The sequence below is a fragment of the Mobula hypostoma genome, chromosome 24 (assembly GCF_963921235.1).
Source record: "Mobula hypostoma chromosome 24, sMobHyp1.1, whole genome shotgun sequence".
Taxonomy (NCBI): domain Eukaryota; kingdom Metazoa; phylum Chordata; class Chondrichthyes; order Myliobatiformes; family Myliobatidae; genus Mobula; species Mobula hypostoma.
The window spans coordinates 20714682-20736518 of NC_086120.1; the positions used below are offsets into that span (position 1 = coordinate 20714682).

At 43.0% G+C, this 21837-nt stretch overlaps 1 protein-coding gene across 1 annotated transcript in view; it reads left to right on the forward strand.

Moving 5' to 3' along the window:
- Positions 1-21353, forward strand: part of LOC134337186 (solute carrier family 12 member 2-like) — an 80730-nt gene extending 59377 nt beyond the window's left edge. Inside the window, exons 16-26 of the mRNA XM_063032016.1 lie at positions 1647-1758; positions 1873-2013; positions 2830-2936; positions 3614-3693; positions 5254-5313; positions 6492-6608; positions 7704-7815; positions 18581-18667; positions 19162-19291; positions 19383-19450; positions 21057-21353. Coding sequence (XP_062888086.1) covers positions 1647-1758; positions 1873-2013; positions 2830-2936; positions 3614-3693; positions 5254-5313; positions 6492-6608; positions 7704-7815; positions 18581-18667; positions 19162-19291; positions 19383-19450; positions 21057-21192 — 1150 coding nt within the window. The 3' untranslated portion in view covers positions 21193-21353. The remainder of the gene's footprint in view (positions 1-1646; positions 1759-1872; positions 2014-2829; positions 2937-3613; positions 3694-5253; positions 5314-6491; positions 6609-7703; positions 7816-18580; positions 18668-19161; positions 19292-19382; positions 19451-21056) is intronic.
- Positions 21354-21837: the final 484 nt, after the last annotated feature.

Consider the following 21837-nt stretch of genomic DNA (forward strand, 5'->3'; position numbering starts at 1 on the left):
CAGGGCTGGTGAACTTGGCCCCTCCTGCTTCCACTCTGCTTTAAAGTTGGTTTTAGTTCATCCCTGAAATCACACAACTTTATGTTGTACAGCCAGTGGAGCCGCTGCCTCACATCTCCATTGACCCAGGTTCATCGGGACCTCAAGTGATGCCTGTGTGAGTTTAGTCATTTTTACCTGTAATGTGGGTTTTCCTGTGGTGCTCGTTTCCTCTCATATCCCAAAGATATGGTGCTGGGTCAGTTAATTTGATGCTGTAACTTACCGCTGGTGAGTATGTGAGTGGTAGTATCTGTAAGGTGTTATGGGGTTTGTGTAAGACCAATGTACATGGGCTCGTGATGCTCAGCACAGACTCAGTGGGCTGAAGGGCCGATTTTCATGCTGTTTAAAATAGAATAGCATCATTGGATATAATGTTAAGCAGAACTGCAAGATCTTACAGCCATGTTGTCTGTCAACTTTTACTGAGCTCTGCTTTCTTCCTGCAGATTTTGTACCTTTTTTCTTCCGGTTCTTTCCAGCTTTCCTTTGGTCTTGGCCTCATTCACCACATGGAAGCACTTTCCTTCCTCCAGTGCCCTGTATTTGCCAGAGGCCATTTCTCCTTCTCGCAGTGAACCCCTACCACTGACTGCCCACCCAGAGAAAGTTGTGCTTACTCTTCATCAAAAAGTCTATCACATATTTTTCTTTTTTTGGTCCAGTGGGAATGGCATCTGCAGCTCAAGTTTCTCTTTTCAAATGCAGTTTCCAACGCAGACATTATTCTGGTGAATCTCCACTGGACACTCACTGGATTGGAGCTCGTTTCTAAAACGGGGCTTGAAATTGCAGACTAATTGCTGCAACTTCACTTTAACATTCCATTCTCCTGTTCACAGAAGCAAACTTATTCACATTCTGTGGCTTCATCTACCTTCCCTTTACGTTCATGGGATATACTTGAACCTTTGGGTCTCTGTTCATTGACATCTTTCGTAATGCCTAATAATGCAATTACTAAAATAATTGTCTGCATATGAAATGACCATGTAACCAACATATTTTACTTTTATGCAAAATACCTCTTTTTATTGAATTAATCCTTATCAATTTGAATTCGATTCTTTTCACCCACAAAATCCATTGCTCCATGTTGATAAGGTGCAGGCTGGTGAGTCACGGAGGCCATTCACCTCTCTGCAGGATTTCCTCTCTGCTTCTCTCCCCATAGATGCTGTCTGACCTGCTGAGGATTTAAAAACAAAATCCCCTTTCTTTTTAAAAACAATGCTTTCCACTCTTGAAGTGCTGTATTGTGGAGAATTTTGGTTTTCTTTGCTAAGAAAGAATATATTTACTAGAGATGGGAATCAGCAAGGACACTGCAGACTGATTCCTGGGATTGTGAAACTTGGAAGTTTGAGAGGGGTGTCTAATTGAAGCTCATAAAGTTCTGACTGTGCTCAACAAACTAGAAGACGTTGACTTTGAGTAGATAAGGTACAGTGAGGTTAAAAAAGAAGTTGATGAGTCTGTGATGCAGGAGTGCTTCTTGGATGCTGTTTTCTGCCCCCACCTGGTTTCAGAGTACAGTAGACGTAGAATCTAAAGTTAAGTGAATTGCTCTGAGATGGACATCTCCATGCCTTTTGCCAACCCAGGCCACAGTGTCTTGTCCTGACTGGACCACCATCATCACGCCCAGCCCTGGTGGACATCACACATGCTTTCACACGAAATGTTGGCCTCATGATCTGTGGACATGTTCATATGGTATGTGTAAACTTTCCTACCCCTCATTTACCACAACACCCATTTAGTACCATATATATTGAAAAACTATGGCGTGCTGAAGCAAGGATTTGATACAGTTCTTTCACCCAGTAGGAATCCCAGAGGCAGGCACTGAAGGAAATACCTGGGAATCAGGTGAAATACCAGAGGTGGTTGGCACAATACAAGAAGAAGGGATTTTATTCTGCAGTGTATGCTGGAGACCTTCGGCAGGGTGCACTGTGTCTGCTCCAGGTAACCAAACTCTCCAACTCTTCAAAAATAAAAGCAGAAAATGCTGGGGACTTCCAAAAGCTCAAGAAGTATCTGACAAGGGGTCTTTGATCTGAAACTCCAATTTTGCATCTGCCTGCCCTTTTAAATATTTCAAGCATTTTCTTTTTTATTTCCGATTACTTGTATTTAAAGTATTTTTGATTTTTGCACTTCCACTTTTCCATGTTAATATCCTCAGATGCTTTAGCTCCTTATTATGACTCTTACATCCTGCTTAAACCTTTCTATTCCCACCCTGAGCCATATTGCATACCTTTGTACACTAACTCAACACCTAGCTTAACACACAATACCATCTCAAATTCTCCACTCTCCGCTCCTCACTATAGATTTCCTACTTTGAAGAGTAGGTTTCCCGAGTGCTTACTGAACTTGGGCACTTCAGCTTTGTATGTGCCCTGAGAATAGGCACTGATAAGATGTACAACAGTAAAAGATGTTACAGTAAGCCTGCTTCTGTCTTTCAGCACTCTCGTATGTCCCAGGGACACTTTCCAATAGCAGTCACTGGAAATCTGTATGGTTTCCTGATACAAAAGTACAGATGCTAATCACTAAAGTCCTTCCATAGTTTTGCTGTATCAGGAATGGACCAAACATGCTTTCTGGCTTAGCACTGGACTGTGTGGAATCATTTATCTGTAGAAGGTTGGAGCGCCCATGATGATTGCGTCTTCTACAGTTGGCAGTTGCAAAGATTATGGGGAGTGGAAGACAGGGACAAAATGACCTATGATTGTATCATTGGAGCTGGATCTATTCTCTGTTCCACAGGCCGTGGGCCTTGGCAGGATGAGACCTAATACTCTGGTCCTAGGCTTCAAGACAAATTGGACCTTGACCAGCATTAAAGAAGTGGACTGTTACATCAACATTATCCAGTGAGTACTGTCAGTCGCTGAGATTAATCTCAAATATTTGTCTCCTGTAACCCTTCCCGACAGAGAGACCCTAACAGAATATCAAACAGCTGCCCGTTCGGTGAGTCTGATGACTGAATGCGAGTCAGTCAGTGAAACCGATGGATCACAATGATGGGAAAATGCAAGAGGAGCAAATGAGAATGACTTGTGTACAGTGAGAAACCAATCAATGTTGGCAAACAGGCCTTCCTGGAGAGCGGGTTCATGAGCCACAGAGAGTAAATGCTCACCAATTCCTGCTTTGAATTCTGAGTCATGCGGATTTTATAAACACAAGGAGATGGAGATCTGCACCCGGTTTATCAGCCAACTGCCCACACTGCACACATGCATTTAATGCACTACACTGCCTTCTCACTTTTTAAAAAAAGAATAATTTACAACTAGACACTATTTTCAGATTTAACTATTCACAAGTTTTGAGTCACTTCCATCTTCTCAGAACTTCTGTCATTGATGTTGTGAGCAGCCCTTGGCCTGAAGGTGATTAAAATCAATGCCTCAGTTCGAAAGAATCTTGTGTTGCTCCTGTGAATAAATTTTATGATAACATTATTTCATTGAAATAAAGAAAGTGCTTTTATTTACCACGTGGTACTGCTTGTAGTTTTAAGTGACATTATTCTCTTCCTCAGTGACGCCTTTGACTTTCAGTATGGAGTAGTGATTTTTAGGCTTCCAGGAGGACTGGATATCTCTCAGTCTCTGGAGCAAGGTAACAACAGAATACTGGATGCCTTGGGTGAACAATGTAGTCTTTGGGGTAACTGCAAGTCTGTGTCTTTGCTATTGCTTTGCTCACACTTGAGTGCTGGTAGCAGGTGCACTTTATTTTTGCCGGTGGGTGGCGGGGGATTGTTGCTCGCTGTCGTTCACACGTGGGAGGGAGGGGGAGCTGGGGAGGGGGCGCTTTGGGTTCTAATATTTAACTGTCATTCATTCTTTGGGGCACTCCTCTGTTTCTCGTGGATGGTTGCGAAGATAAAACATTTCAGGATGTATATTGTATACATTTCTCTGACATTAAATTATACCTTTGAAGGTGGTGGTTCTTGGGAGCCAGACCAACAGGCACCCAAGGGCTAAAGGTCATACTGAAAATCTAGGAGAATAGAAAACCAGATGAGTAAGAAAGAGCGACAAAATGCAGGCAGAGGTAATTGCAGGATGTAACAGGATCTGTGACTGTTGTGCCAGGGTATTCGTGCCTGAGGCGTGTGTGTCATTGTAGGGAGGTACTTGCCGAGGAGTATTGATGGCTCTCATTGTATGGGGGTATTTATGGGTGATGACTAGCATCCCTCATTATATAGGGATATTTGTGGGGGGTGCACTTATTCCTCTCATTCTTGGGCTGGAGTGTGATATTTGTGGGGGTGTGGAGGTGAAGTGTTCTCTGTTGAGAGATGTATTGATGGAAATGGACTCTGCTCCTTTACTAAGTTTATCTCTATGTCGGATATAAGCAATAGTTGGAACCCCCTATAAAACATTATCAGTGACGTGATGAGTAAATTCAGTTTAAAACTGGAAGCTTCTTAAAGTATCAATGGATTTGAAATGAAGTAACCTTAGCAACACACATACAATGCCAGAGGAACTCAGCAGGCCAGGCAGCATTAATGGAAAGAGCAAGCAGTCGACACTTCAGTCTGAGACCCTTCACCAGGACTGGAGAGGAGGGGGAAATGCTCCTTTCCAGTCCTGACGAAGGGGCTTGACCCAGAAGTGTTGACTGTTTACTTTTTCTCGTAGATGCTGCCTGGCCTGCTGAGTTCCTCCAGCATTTTGTGTGCATTGCTTTGGATTTCCAGCATCTGCAGATTTTCTCATGTTTGTGAAGCAACCTTAAGTTCTTTGTCTTTGGAGACATTTGTGTCTTTTAAGAAGTTGTTAATAAAATTAAACTTGGGTTTATTAAAAGAACCTCTAATTCCTCTATACCACATGTGAGAATTGGGTTTCAGATCTCCCTGTGTGGTAAAGGGAATTTCATGGTAGATCTGAATTTTTTTTCTCTTTCCATAGATGCTGTGTTTTTTTTCATTCTCATACTCCCAGTCTGCCGCTCTGGAAGATGGGGTTGGGGTGAAAGGAGGAATACTATTAATTAAAGAGGACACACTTTAAGTCCACAATTGCAATTCCAACACTAATCTTTCAATTACAGTGAATGAAATTGCAATACCTTACCATTTATTTTATGCTTGCAAGTGGGTTGTAAACTGTTAACATGAACTTTGCTACACATTATCGTTCTGTTTTTCATTCTTAGAAAATCAGAAGGAAGCGGAATCTATGAGTAGACCTCAGGCACAGCCACTCTTCAGCCCAGGTACCAAAGATCAAAAAATGTTTTCCTGAAGTCATGTTGATATTCTCAAATACTCTCAAAGTATGTGAGTTAAGAGAAAATATAAGTAGTTTCAAAAGTTTATAAACCTAATTAGCGATGAGAAAACACTTCACTTTCTAGTCGGAAAGGATTACTGTTGGCTTTAACTGTCTCTTCCTGCTTCCTCTGCTGGGTATCATCACCATCCCTTTCTCATTCTCTTTAAGCACTGTACCCAGCAGATATTGTGCTGTGTGTGCAGATATTGTGTGGTACAAGCTGTATCTGGGAAATCCTCACTGTAAGTAGTGGCTGGTGTTTGGAGAAAGGATAGAGGTAATCCACCATTGAGCCTGTACATGCCTTTATGAAGATAATTATTAGTCCAGCATCTCCTCAACAGTTCCAAGATTAGAAATGGACCAGGGAATGAGCGAGCTCATGGTGATTTAACTTGGACTTTATTTCATCTGGGGCTTGTTGATGGGGTAAATCAACTTCTATTGAACCGTGGTTTCACTTGCATGAGGAAAATCTGCAGATGCTGGAAATCCAAAGCAACACACACACAATGCTGGAGGAACTCAGCAGGCTGGGCAGCATCCATGGAAAAGGGTAAACAATTGACATTCAGGCCAAGACCCTTCATCGGGACTGATGATTGATCTTGTCTGAAAAATCGACTGTTTACTCTTTTCCATAAATGCTGCCTGGCCTGCTGTGTTCCTCCAGCATTTTGTGTGTGTTGTCTAGGTTTCACTTGACCTGGGGAAACTTCCACTGGCTCTGATAATAGCAGTTCTCCCAAACAGCACTAAGGTGATTTCATCCAATTTAATTTTTCATTCTGTTTCAATCATTTTCAAAGCCAGATTTGAAAAAAAAAGAGATCAATGGTGTTTTAAATCAAATGTTTTTGTGTATTTAACTTTCACACTCTCAGCTCATTGGGATTGCTGTGGGATAGATTTTTATATTAGATCAAACTCCAGGTTGTCTGTACACATCTGTTAGATTATGCCGAGTGTCCCCAGTGTCAAACTGGCAGCAAGTAGGGAACGCACTGCAGGAAGCCGAGGGTTTGTTTGACTGCCTTTAGCTTAGCCTGTGTATGTCAGTGTGAGTTGACAGGACATTGGAAGTATGATGTAATCCCTCCCTTTACCTTCTCATGACAGAAACTGAACTTCAGTACTTCAAAAGTCACCCTCAAACTTTACCAAGGATTGAATCAGTATTTCAAAAGAAACAGGGCAAAGGAATCATTGACGTTTGGTGGCTTTTTGATGACGGAGGTAAGATTTAATGTACACGTGATATCTTTTGATAAGTCCCTCCTAAATTCAATTTTTTTTGCATGAATTTAGAAGGTTGTCACTTGTACATCGAAACATACAGTGAAATGCATTGTTTTGCGTCAGTGACCAATGCAGTCCAAAGATTGGGCTGGGTGGAGGCCACACTTTCAGCTCCAATGTAGTATGCCCTTGACTCACTAACCCTGACCGTACGTCTTTGGAATGTGGGAGAAAACCAGAGAACCCGCAGGAAGCCCATGCAGTCATGGGGAGAATATACAAACTCCTTACAGACAGCAGTGGAATCGAACCCCAGTCAGAGATGCTGTAAATTGATTGCACTAAGCACTAGTCTACTGTGCCACGGTGCTGTGGTTTGGAGCTGACTGAAGCTCCTGGTACAAAAAAGCCAAAATGGAAGGCACCGTTTAAGGGACTAAAACATAACGTGCTGGAGGAACTCAACACGTCAAGCAGCAGCAGTTGGAGAGGAATGGACAGTCAACTTTTCGGGTGGAGACCAGTGTGGTTTGAGTTTAAAGAAAGGAGATGAACTTGGAGGATGGATACAGAGGTAATCCAGCACTAAACCTGTTGGCACCAGTCCAGGCGAAGGGTCTTGATGAAAACAACGACTGTCTACTTACTTCCACAGATGCTGCCCGACTTGCAGATCTCCTCCAGTATCTTGTATGTTATTCCAGATTCTGCACTGTCTTGCTATATGGGACTGACGGGGAGTTTTTTTTTTATCTAGGTGAGAAGGGAAAAAAGAACACTTAATAGTTATTCCACTTAGTTTATTCATGTTAAAATGCCTTCACCACTGTCGCTATTCCCATTCACACTTCAGAACTTTCCACACAATGGTCAAAATGAAATGTTGTTTCCATCTCTACTGAAATGTGACACAGTCTCTGACTACTGGGTCTCCAGTTGGTCCTCTCAGTGGTATAGTACCTTCACTCTCAGAATATCAGGTCCTTCTCTACTTGAGAGTCTGGGCAATTTGACCTTGGATGTACTGGGGAAATGTTCATGTGTACACTGAGGCATTGGTTCTTTTGTTAATATTGTTATCTTTATCATTAGGTCTGACTCTGCTTATCCCATACCTCATGAACATGAAAAAGCAGTGGAACGACTGCAGAATCAGGGTACTTACAGCTGGCAATATCCACACCATTGATGATGACAAGAGAAGGTTAGAATATGTGTGCAGTGCCTTTGCATTGTTCATTGGCTTCCCTCGTAAACTGACTTTTTTACAATTGACACCAATGTGTCAAATGGATGTAGCATGGAACTTTCAGCCAAAAGACGTAGAAGCAGAATTAGGCCATTTGGCCCATCAGATCGGCTGCATTGTGGCTGACTTATTTTCCCTCTCAACCCCATACTCCTGCCTTTTCCCTGTAACCTTTGACACCCTTATTGATCAAGAAGCTATCAACCTCCACTTTAAATATACCCCATGGCTTGGCTTCCATGACTGTCTGTGGCAATAAATTCCACAAATTCACCACCCTCTGGTTAAAGAAATTCCTCCTCATTTCTATTCTAAAGGGTTGTCCTATTCTGAGGCTGTGTCCTTTGATTCTAGACTCCCCCATCATCGGAAACATCCTTTCCATGTCCACTCTGTCTGGGCCTTTCAATGTTCAATAGGTTTCAATGATATGCATCCTCATTCTTCTAAACTCCAGCGAGTACGTTTAGAAAGTTATCTGAGTCTTTATTCCTTCAATGAAAGTGCATGACCATACACTTCCCTACACCATATTCCAGCTGCCACTTCCTTGCCCATTCTCCTAATCTGTCTAAGTCCTTCTGTACACTCATCGCTTCCTCAACACTACCTGCACCTCCACCTGTAATTGCAGCATTCACAGACTTAGCCAAAAGGTCTTCAATTATGTCATCCGGATCCTTAACATAGAACATGAAAATTAGTGGCCCCAACACTGACCCCGCAAACACCACTAGCTACTGGCAGCCAATGCCAAAAGCCCCCTTTATTCCCACTCTTTGCCTTCTGGCAGTCAGCTAATCTTCTGTTCATGCTAACACACACAAAATGCTGGAGGAACTTAACAACTCAGGCAGCATCTATGGACAGGAATAAACAGTTGACATTTCAGACCAAGACCCTTCATCAGGACTCGGCTCAAAATTTGTATCTTTCTTGGAATACCATGGACTCGTATCTTGTTCAATATCCTCAAGTGTGGCATCTTGTCGAGAACCTTCAGAAATTCCAGGTAAACAACATTCACTGACACTCCTTTGTCTAGCCTGCTTGCTGCTTCCTCAAAGAATTCCCACAGATTTGCCAGGCAAGATTTCCCCTTAAGGAGACCATGCTGACTTTAGCCTATTTTATCACGTGCCACCAAGTACCCTGAGACCTCATCTTTAATAATGGGACTCTAACATCTTGCCAACCACTGAAGTTAAACTAACTGGCCTATAATTTCCTGTCTTTTGCTTCTTAAAGAGTGGAGAAACATTCACAATTTTCTACTCCTCCGGAACTATTCCAGAATCTAATAATTCTTGAAAGGTCACTACCAATGCTTCCACAACTCTTTAGCTACCTCCGTCAGACCCTGTTATGTGGTCTCTGGGCCAGGTGAGTTATCTACCTTCAGTCCTTTCAGCTTTCCAAGCACCCTCTCCTTAGCAATAGCAACTGAACACATTGCTGCCCCCTGATACTCTTGAATTTCTGGCCTGCTGCTGGTGTCTTTCACACTGAGGACTGAGGCAAGACACTTCATTAATCTATTTGCTGCCATTGCTCTCGCTCCAGTGTCATTTTGGTAGGAAGGATTGCATTCTGAGAACCAACAGCAAAAGAAAGGTAAAGTAACCCCCGCTGGATTGGAGTGAGATGTTCAATCATTACATCTTACACAGATGTACAAAGAGTTAACATATGAGGGCCATTTAATGATTCTGGACCTGACTTTGCTGGAGTTTAGAAGAATGGGGTGTGGGGGTGGGGAATCTCACTGAGACCTATCAAATATCGAAAGGCCCAGTGGGTGTCTCCTATAGTGGGTGAGTCTCAGACCAGAGGTCACAGCCTCAGAATAGAGGGATGTCCATTTAGAGCAGAGATGAAGAAGAGTTTTTTTAAAGACAGAGGATGGTGAGTCTGTGGAATTCAATGCCCTCGACTGCCGTGAAGTTCAAGTCATTGAGTATATTTAAAGTGGAGCTTGAATAGTTCTAGGTTACTCAGACGTCAAAGGTTATGGGGAGAAGGCAGGAGAATGGGGTTGAGAGGGATAATAAATGAGACCCGATGGGCCGAGTAGCCTAATTAAACATAAAACGTAAAGTAGTATAGCACAGGAACAGGCCATTCGGTCCACAACTTTGTGTCGAACCAGCTAAAAAGAAAATCAAAAACACCCAAACACTAATCCCTCCCACCTACACCATGTCCATATCCCTCCATCTTCCTTGCATCCCTGTGCCTATCCAAACATCTCTTAAAAGCCTCCAATGTATTTGTCATTGCCACCATACCGGGCAGTGCATTCCAGGCATGCACGACTCTCTGAGTAAAAAACTTGCCCCTCACATCCCACTTGAACCTACCCCCTCTCACCTTCAATGCATGACCTCTGGTACTAGATATTTCAACCCCGAGAAACAGATACTCCCTGTCTGTTCTATCTATGCCTCTCATGATCTAATAAACCTCTATTAGGTCTCCCCTCAGCTCCCGGCACTCCAGAGAAATCCACTCAAGTTTATCTAGCCTGTCATGATAGCACATGCCCTCTAAACCAGGCAGCATCCTGGTGAACCTCTTCTGCACCCTGTCTCAAGCCTCAACACCCTTGCTATAATGGGTGACCAGAACTGTATGCAATAATCCAGATGTGACCTAACCAGAGTTTTATAAAGTTGTAACATAATCTCCTGACTTTTGAACTCAATGCCTCGACTAATAAAAACATTCCATAAGCCTTCTTAATCACTTTATCAATGTGTGTAGCCTCTTTCTGCGCCTATGTCTTAGGGCCCTATCATTCCTTCAGATTTACCAGTCTGTGCCCCACCCAGGCAATGTTGGTCAAGGTTCAGTTATTATCAAAGTTTGTATATGATATACAACCTTGAGATCAGTTGCCATAGAACAAAGAAACCCAATTAGAACCCATTAATAAAGAAAACTGTCTAACACCCAATTTGCAGATAAAAACCCGAGTTGTGCAAACAATAAAAGTAAGCAAATAACATTCAGAACTTTTGCTTTACCAACTTGGTTGAGTTTTTTGACTAGGTGACGAGAGGGATTGATGAGGGTAGGGCAGTGGATGTTGTCTACATGGATTTTAGTAAGATGCTTGACAAAGTTCCTCATGGGAGGCTAATCCAGAAGATTAAGACACATGGAATCTGTGGAGAATTGGCTATTTGGATCCAGAACTGGCTTGTGCATAGAAGACAGGGGGCAGTGGTTGAAGGGACATATTCATGCCAGAGGTGTGTAATTAGTGGAGTTCCACAGGGATATGTATTGGGACCTCTAAATTTGTGGATGATACCAAGATTGATGGAGTTGTGGATGGTGTAGAAGACTGGCAAAGAATACAGCATGATATAAATCAGTTGCAGCTATGACCATTAGAGATGGGAGCAGAATTAGGCCATCTGGCCCATCAAGTCTACTCTGCCACTTCATCATGGCTGATCCATTTTTCCTCTCAGCCCCAGTCTCCTGCCTTCTCCCTGTATCCTTTCATGCCTTGACCAATCAAGAATCTATCAACCTCTGCCTTCAGTATATGTAAAGACTTGGCCTCCATAGCTGCCTGTGGCAATAAATTCCACAGATCTAGCAAAAGAAATTCCTCCTCATCTCCATTCTAAAAGGACACCCCTCTATTCTGAGGCTGTGTCCTCTGATCTTAGACTCTCCCACCATAGGAAACATCCTCTCCACATCCACTCTGTCAAGACCTTTCACCATTTGATAGGTTTCAATAAGGTCACCCCTCATTTTTGTGACCTCCTTTGAACCCTCTTTAGTTTCAACACATCCTTTCTAAGGGGCCCAAAACTACTCACAATACTCCAGGTGAGGTCTCTCCAGTGCTTTATAAAGTCTCAACATTACATCCTTGCTTTTATATTCTAGTCTTCTTGAAATGAATGCTAACACTACATTTGGCTTCCTCACCACAGACTCAACCTGCAAATTAACCTTTAGGGAATCCTGCACAAGGACTCCCATGTCCCTTTGCCCCTCAGTTTTTTTTTTGCATTTTTTCCCAATTTCAAAAATAATCAACCTGTTCATTTCTTCTACTAAAGTGCATGACCATACACTTCCCAACACTGTATTCCATCTGCCACCTCTTTGCCCATTTTCCTAATCTGTCTAAGTCCTTCTGTAGCTTCTCTAGTTCCTGGCAGGGAGATTAGTGGGGGCTACTGAGGTGACTTTAAACTAGAATGGTTGGGGGGTGGGAATCAAATTAAAGAGGCTAGGCGTGAGGAGGTTAGTTCACAACAGAGGGATGGGAACCAGTGCAGAGAGACAGAGGGGTGTAAAGTGAGGGTAGAAGCAAAAAGTACAAAGGAGAAAAGTAAAAGTGGCAGGCCGACAAATCCAGGGCAAGCATTAAAAAGGGCCACTTTTCAACATAATTGTATAAGGGCAAAGAGAGTTGTAAAAGAGCGCCTGAAGGCTTTATGTGTCAATGCAAGGAGCATTCGTAATAAGGTGGATGAATTGAAAGTGCAGATGGCTATTAATGATTATGATATAGTTGGGATCACAGAGACATGGCTCCAGGGTGACCAGGGATGGGAGCTCAACGTTCAGGGATATTCAATATTCAGGAGGGATAGACATGAAGGAAGGGGAGGTGGGGTGGCGTTGCTGGTTAAAGAAGAGATTAACGCAATAGAAAGGAAGGACATAAGCCGGGAAGATGTGGAATCGATATGGGTAGAGCTGCGTAACACCAAGGGGCAGAAGACGCTGGTGGGAGTTGTGTACAGGCCACCTAACAGTAGTAGTGAGGTCGGACATGGTATTAAACAAGAAATTAGAAATGTGTGCAATAAAGGAACAGCAGTTATAATGGGTGACTTCAATCTACATGTAGACTGGGTGAACCAAATTGGTAAAGGTGCAGAGGAAGAGGATTTCTTGGAATGTATGCGGGATGGTTTTTTGAACCAACATGTCGAGGAACCGACTAGAGAGCAGGCTATTCTGGACTGGGTTTTGAGCAATGAGGGTTAATTAGCGATCTTGTCGTGAGAGGCCCCTTGGGTAAGAGTGACCATAATATGGTGGAATTCTTCATTAAGATGGAGAGTGACATAGTTAATTCAGAAACAAAGGTTCTGAACTTAAAGAGGGGTGACTTTGAAGGTATGAGACGTGAATTAGCTAAGATAGACTGGCAAATGACACTTAAAGGATTGACGGTGGATATGCAATGGCAAGCATTTAAAGGTTGCATGGATGAACTACAACAATTGTTCATTCCAGTTTGGCAAAAGAATAAATCAAGGAAGGTAGTGCACCCGTGGCTGACAAGAGAAATTAGGGATAGTATCAATTCCAAAGAAGAAGCATACAAATTAGCCAGAAAAAGTGGCTCACCTGAGGACTGGGAGAAATTCAGAGTTCAGCAGAGGAGGACAAAGGGCTTAATTAGGAAGGGGAAAAAAGATTATGAGAGAAAACTGGCAGGGAACATAAAAACGGACTGTAAAAGCTTTTATAGATATGTAAAAAGGAAAAGACTGGTAAAGACAAATGTAGGTCCCCTGCAGACAGAAACAGGCGAATTGATTATGGGGAGCAAGGACATGGCAGACCAATTGAATAATTACTTTGGTTCTGTCTTCACTAAGGAGGACATAAATAATCTTCCAGAAATAGTAAGGGACAGAGGGTCCAGTGAGATGGAGGAACTGAGCGAAATACATGTTAGTAGGGAAGTGGTGTTAGGTAAATTGAAGGGATTGAAGGCAGATAAATCCCCAGGGCCAGATGGTCTGCATCCTAGAGTGCTTAAAGAAGTAGCCCAAGAAATAGTGGATGCATTAGTGATAATTTTTCAAAACTCGTTAGATTCTGGACTAGTTCCTGAGGATTGGAGGGTGGCTAATGTAACCCCACTTTTTAAAAAAGGAGGGAGAGAGAAACCGGGGAATTATAGACCGGTTAGCCTAACGTCGGTGGTGGGGAAACTGCTGGAGTCAGTTATCAAGGATGTGATAACAGCACATTTGGAAAGCGGTGAAATGATCGGACAAAGTCAGCATGGATTTGTGAAAGGAAAATCATGTCTGACGAATCTCATAGAATTTTTTGAGGATGTAACTAGTAGAGTGGATAGGGGAGAACCAGTGGATGTGGTATATTTGGATTTTCAAAAGGCTTTTGACAAGGTCCCACACAGGAGATTAGTGTGCAAACTTAAAGCACACGGTATTGGGGGTAAGGTATTGGTGTGGGTGGAGAATTGGTTAGCAGACAGGAAGCAAAGAGTGGGAATAAACGGGACCTTTTCAGAATGGCAGGCGGTGACTAGTGGGGTACCGCAAGGCTCAGTGCTGGGACCCCAGTTGTTTACAATATATATTAATGACTTGGATGAGGGAATTAAATGCAACATCTCCAAGTTTGCGGATGACACGAAGCTGGGTGGCAGTGTTAGCAGTGAGGAGGATGCTAAGAGGATGCAGGGTGACTTGGATAGGTTGGGTGAGTGGGCAAATTCATGGCAGATGCAATTTAATGTGGATAAATGTGAAGTTATCCACTTTGGTGGCAAAAACAGGAAAACAGATTATTATCTGAATGGTGGCCGATTAGGAAAAGGGGAGGAGCAACGAGACCTGGGTGTCATTATACACCAGTCATTGAAAGTGGGCATGCAGGTACAGCAGGCAGTGAAAAAGGCGAATGGTATGCTGGCATTTATAGCGAGAGGATTCGAGTACAGGAGCAGGGAGGTACTACTGCAGTTGTACAAAGCCTTGGTGAGACCACACCTGGAGTATTGTGTGCAGTTTTGGTCCCCTAATCTGAGGAAAGACATTCTTGCCATAGAGGGAGTACAAAGAAGGTTCACCAGATTGATTCCTGGGATAGCAGGTCTTTCATATGAAGAAAGACTGGATGAATTGGGCTTGTACTCGTTGGAATTTAGAAGATTGAGGGGGGATCTGATTGAAACGTATAAGATCCTAAAGGGATTGGACAGGCTAGATGCAGGAAGATTGTTCCCGATGTTGGGGAAGTCCAGAACGAGGGGTCACAGTTTGAGGATAGAGGGGAAGCCTTTTAGGACCGAGATTACGAAAAACTTCTTCACACAGAGAGTGGTGAATCTGTGGAACTCTCTGCCACAGGAAACTGTTGAGGCCAGTTCATTGGCTATATTTAAGAGGGAGTTAGATATGGCCCTTGTGGCTACGGGGGTCAGGGGGTATGGAGGGAAGGCTGGGGCGGGGTTCTGAGTTGGATGATCAGCCATGATCATAATAAATGGTGGTGCAGGCTCGAAGGGCTGAATGGCCTACTCCTGCACCTATTTTCTATGTTTCTATGTAAAACTACCTGCCCTTCAACCTATTTTGTATCTTCTGCAAAATTTGCAACAAAGCCATCAATTCCATCATCCAAATCATTAACATATAATATAATCAATCCCAACATAGACCCTTGTACAACAACACTAGTCACCAGCAGCCAACCAGAAAGGGCTCCCTTATTCTCATTCTTTGCCTCCTGCCAGTCAACCACTGCTTTATCCATGCTAGAATCTTCCCTATAATACCATAGGCTCATATCTTTTTAAACAACCTCATGTGGGGCACCTTGTCAAAGGCCTTCTGAGAGTACAAATACACAACATCAACAGATTCTCTTTTGTCTATCCTGCTTGTTATTTCTTCAAAGAATTCCAACAGATTTGTCAGGCAAGATTTTCCCCTCGAAGAAACCATGTTGACTATGGCCTATTTTATCATGGGTCTCCAAGAACCCCAAAACTATATCCTCATCAATCGACTCTATCATCTTCCCAACCACTGAGGTTAGACTAACTGGCCTATAATTTCCTTTCTTCTGCATCTCTCCCTTCTTAAAGAGTGGAGTGACACTCCATCTGTGATCTTCCAGTCTTGCAGAACCATTCCAGAATCTAGTGAATCTTGAAAAATCATTAATAATGCCTCCACAATCTCTTCAGCCACCTCTTTCAGAACCCTGGGGGGTGGGGGGGGGCAGGTGAGTACACCATCTGGTCCAGGTGACTTATCTACCTTCAGACCTTTCAGTTTCCAAGAACCTTTTCCTAGTAATAGTAACTTCACACACTTCATGACCCCTGACACCTGGAGCTTCCACAGTGAAGAATGGATGAAAAATACTTATTCAGTTCATCCACCATTTCCTTGTGCCCCATTAATACTTCTCCAGCATCGTTTTCCAGTGGTCCGATATCCACTCTCCCCTCTCTTTTGCACTTTATGTATCTGAAGAAACTTCTGGTATCTTCTTTGATATTATTGGCTAGCTTACTTTCATATTTCAACTTTACCTTCTCAATGACTTTTTTAGTTGCCTTCTGCTGGTTTTTGAAAGCTTTCCAATCCGATAACTTCCCACTAATTTTTGCTCTATTATATGCCCTCCCTTTGGCTTTGACTTCTTTTCTTAGCCACAGTTGTGTCATCTTCCCTTTCGAATACTTCTTCCTCTTTGGAGTGTATATATCCTTTGCCTTCTGAATTGCTTTCAGAAATTCCAGCCATTGCTGTTCTATCATCATCCTTGCCAATGTTGTTTTCCAATCGATTCTGGCCAACTCCTCTCTCATGCCCTGTCATTCCCTTTACTCCACTGATACATCTGACTTCAGCCTCTCCTTCTCTAAATTCAGGGTGAATTCAATCGTACTATGATCACTTTCCCCTAAGGGTTATTTTACCTTAAGTTCTCTAATCATTCTGGTTCATTTTCCAACACCCAATCCAGAATAGCTGACCCTAAGTAAGCTCAGCCACTAGCTGGTCTCAAAAGCCATCTCATAGGCATTCTAGAAATTCCCCCTCTTGGCATCCAGCACCAACTTGATTTTCCCCCAATGTACTTGCATATTGAAAGCCCCCATGACTATTCTAACATTGCCCTTTTGGCATGCATTTTCTATCTCCCATTGTAACTTATAAACCACATCCTTACTACTGGTCGGGGGCCTGAAGATCCCTTCAGGATCTTTTTACCCTTGCAGTTCCTTAGCTCTATCCACAATGATTCAACACCTTCTGCCCCTATGTCACCTCTTTCTAATGATTTGATTTCATATCATATGGACAGAGGAATGGCAGATGACGTTCAACCCCCAGATAAATGTGAGGTGTTATACCTCGGTAGGGCAAATGCAAAGGCAAGGTCCTTAACAGTGTTACTGAGCAGAGAGATCTTGGGATCAAAGTTCATGGCTCCTTGAAAATGGCTACACAGGTCGATAAGGTGGTTAAGAAGGCTTATGGAATGCTTGCTTTTATTAGTTGAGGTGTTGAATTCAAAAGTCAAGAGGTTATGCTGCAACTTTATAAAATACCTGGAGTGTTGCATACAATTCAGGTTGCTACACTATTGAAAGGATGTTAAGGCTTTGGAGAGGGTGTAGAAGAGGTTTGTCAGGATGCTGCCTGGATTAGAGGACATGTGCTATCACGAAAGGCTCGATAAACTTGTTTTTTCTCTCTCTGGAGCGTCAGAGGCTGAAAGGAGGTCTGATAGAAGTTTACAAGATTATGAGAGGCATGGTTCGGACAGGGAGTATCTGCTTCCCAGGGTTGAAATGACTAGTACCAGAGGGCATGCATTGAAGGAGAGAAGGGGTAGGTTCAAGTGGGATATGAGGGGTACATTTTTTACTTAGAGTTGTGGATGCCTGGAACGCGTTGCCTCATCTGATGGCAGTGGCAAATACACTAGAGGCGTTTAAGAGACGTCTGGATAGGCACATAGATGTAAGGAAGATGGAGGGAGATGGACAATGGTGTAGGTAGGAGGGATTAGTGTTTGGGTGTTTTTGATTTTCTTTTTAGCTGGTTCGACACAAAGTTGTGGGCAGAATGGCCTGTTCCTGTGCTGTACTCTTCTATGTTCACAAAAGTGAGTCCACAGCTACGAAGCCAGCCATCACTGCAGCCGATCCAGGAGCCCGTTAGTTGCAGGCCACAGCCGTGAGGTCAAGTAGTAAAGATAGAGGACAGCCTCAACTATTTCAATTGCTTCATTTTGAAAGAGCTAATGCTTTTTTAAAAAGTGGGCATGTTTCTTTGATAATCCCACTTAGAGCTTGGACAATACATAATGTTTCAACATTCCTTGACGGTTTGGTCATCTTTTGCATTTTGGGATTCCGTGGGCTTGGAATGATCTGCCCTTAGTGTGGTAACCACATCCCGAAATTCAAACTCCCAAATCAGGATAGCTTCAGATACATGAAGAATCAGGAAACTGGGAATGGAACTGTTTCCCCTGGGATGCAATGTTCTGATTATGTAACATAAACACGTACATGTGTTGCACTCTCTGCTCCTCACATGCAATTCTATATTTTTCCCAGCGTAGAATAGTAGGTATATATTACTCTCTCGTTTGTGATCTTTTGGGGAATTTCTAACTCTTTGGTTTTACATGGAGTCAAAAAGCCACAATGGTGCCACTGACCTACAGAAACACTCAACTTGGAGGCAAGATCATTGACAAGGTCACCGCACCATTGAAACTCCTTACTGGTTGTGGGTTGATCTCTCTAAATACCATTGCAAGCAGAATTGGATTTTATACGTAACCCATAATAACACGTTACAGTGGCACGGTCTGTGTCTTTTTGTCAATGCCTGGAGATATGTGAGAGATGTGCCTTGAGCTACTTCTGATCAGCACTTTGTCACAGGATGGCAACGTTACTCAACAAATTCCGCATTGGCTTTTCGGACATTGTGATTGTTGCGAACATAAACAGTAAACCTGGCGCCAGGAGGTAAGTGGGCTGTGTGGTCTGGGGAGGGGCAGTGAGAGGGTAAGGGTTTGGGATAAAGGTCTGTGGAGGGAGGAAAAGGAGTGGTGCAGTGAGAGGGAATTGGGCAGTGCGAAGGTAATGGGGGGGCAATGGAAGGGTGAGTTATAAGTACTGCTGAAAAGGGGGATCAGGAAAGGGCAGTGGAGGGAGGCAAATGTGTGTGAGGGAGTGAGAGAGGGGGAGGGAAGTGTGTGGTGCAATGTGGGTGGAGAATGGGGTGGTGCAGTCAGAAAGGAGCAGATTGCATGGAGTAAAGAATGCTGGTGGGGTTAGAGGGGATGCATTTGTGTTAGGAAGGTGGGTGGTACAATGTGACTGGAGGGCAATGCGTGGAGGATGGTAATTCATGAGGAGGTGGGGTTAAGATGCAGGATGAGGACAGGGTGCCATGGGTGTGGGGTGGGACTCTTATCTTCTCTGGCTTCTCTTTTGTTGGCCACTGCTTCCTTTCTCAGTCTCAAAGCCTTTGATGAGCTGATCAAGCCATACAGGCTCCGTAATGAAGACTTGAAAGGGGAGACAGCAAGAAAAACGGGTGCGGCATGGAAAATATTGGACCAGGACCTAGAAATGTTCACGGAGAAGGTCTGAGCTCTGATTGTCATGTGATGATTTATGATTTTCAAATGCTTCCTTTCTCCCAATCACGACCCCACTGCTGATTTTTGAATTCCAGACGCAGCGTCAGATACGACTGAATGAGCTGCTGCAGGAACATTCCAGCTCTGCCAACCTCATAGTGATGTAAGTCCTGAGACCTCAGCTCCCTCACTCCTCTGACAAAATAGGAGAAATGTGCTCTCTTTGAGAGGTTTGAGGGGCCAGGTGCAACTGAGATGCAATTCATGCACAATTCATTTTCCTTCCCCAGTTCTGTGCAGTTGAGATTTTGTTCTTTGTACAAATTTTGTACCTGAGATGAAATGACTGAATGAGTGGGGCAAATCATCAGCTTGAGTGGTTAAAGGCAGGAACAAGCTGGAGATTGGTTAGTCCAACGTCAGTGGTGGGGAATATGCCACCAGCTATTATCCAACGTGTGATAACAGGATACTCAGAGAAAATGGGATTAGATTAACATGGATTTCTAGAAGGAAATCATTTAGACAAGAACTACTTGATCTTCTTGCAACATGCACAACATGCTGGAAGAACTCATCAGGTTAGGCAATATCTATGGTGAGGAATAAAAAATCAATGTTCTAGGGTGATGAACGGACTCGGGCCGAAGCATTGACACTTTACTTCTTTCCATAGACGTCTGCCTGACCTGCTGAGTTCCTCCAGCATTTTGTGTCTGTAACTCTGTGTTTCCAGCATCTGCAGATTCTCGTGTGTCCTTGACTTTCTTGCAGGTGTAACTAGTGGAATAGATTAGGGAGCATCAGTAAATGCAGTTTACTTAAATTTTTGCCAAGCATGTGATAAATTCCCACTTATAAGGTTAGTTTAAAAATGAAAATGAATGGTGTTGGCATGGATTGAAATCAAACAGGTGGCAGGTGGTGACTGATGGTTGGGCCTCGGGTATTTGTAACATACATTGATGATTTGGATGTAATATTTTGAAGTTTACCAATAACAATATAATGGATGATTTTATGAGGAGGATGAAAACAGACTTGACTGATGCAGACTGAGAGAATGTGTAAAAACATGCCATATGCAGGATAACATAGATAGATGACAAGTTATCTTTTTGGTAGGAGAAAGCTGCTTGCTATTTAAATGGTGTTAGGCGGGGAAGTATTGATGTAGAAATAGACTTAAAACAAACCTGCAGATGCGAAATACAGTAAAAGTTACGTTGGCTGTCAAGCTAAGATTTGAATACACAATCTCAGCCCAAAGGTACAGGGTTCTGATGACACTACACGTAGAACATTGTGTGTAGTATTTTTCTTTGCTTATGAAAGTATACACTTGCTATAGAACAAGTGTGTTTTCCATATGAGGAGAGATTAAGACAATTAGGTTTAATATTCACTTCAGTTTAGAAAAATGAGGAGGAATCTAATTGAAACAGGGATATGTGGAAGATGATTTTCTCTGGTTGGGGTGTCTAGAGTAAGCTGTCAGAGTTTCATGCTTCTTAAATTTGGGCCTGAGGTGAGGAGAAATGTCTTCACTCAAACAGCTGCAATCCTATGGAACTTATCCCAAAGGCCAGTAAGATGATGTTTCTGAATGGTAAAGGTACCAAGGGGGTTGAGGAAACCATGGGAGTAATAGATGGCAGCTACCATTATAGGCCTGCTCTTGATCCTAATGTCTATGTCTCCTGCTTGTTATTAAAGTATGTACTTCATTAGGTTCAATACCACCCTGAACACCTTTCTCTTTTCCTCAGGAGCTTGCCCATTGCACGTAAAGGGTCGGTGTCCAATGCGCTCTACATGGCCTGGCTCGAAATCCTTTCTCGGAATTTGCCCCCAGTGCTTCTCATCCGTGGTAACCACCAAAGTGTCCTCACCTTCTACTCCTAACGTGGTCTTGGCAGGGCCTTTATAGAGAGCCTGAATATGTTATAGATAGCTCTGGCACAAGGCAATGTGATAGGAAAACCTCATGTAATAAAGGAGAATCAAATTACTATAGGAGGTTTGTAATCTAGCATGTCAGTGCTGGGGTAGTGGAAATTTGCTGTGCTTGGTTCTGTTTGATGTTGTAGATTTATATTGATTCTTGCCTAGAGTGTGAGAACCTATGCTATCATTGTGAGAATGGATGATGAGACCCTGTTCTGATACTACTAAGGATGATGGAAGACTGAGGCACAACTACACTCATCAGAATAAGCCCAGCCTTCACACATTAGTATTTCACTATTAACTGTTTCTAGTTACTCTTCAAAAGTACTACCTGTGTGTTGAGGAGTATTCCACACACTCCGTAGAAGGGCCAGTGTGACCTCTGAGTGACTTTTTGTTAGGTTGATGATAACTGTAATGGTCTTGTGAAGTGTTGTAACTGTCATTTAGAAAAGAACAGGTTAATCAAAGCATATCAGCGTGGATTTATAAGAGAAGTTGTGTCTGAAATTTTTGAGGAGATAACAAGGAAGCTCAATGGAGGTACCCATTGGGTGTAATCTACATGGATCGCAGCAAAGCATTCAACAAAGTTCCTCA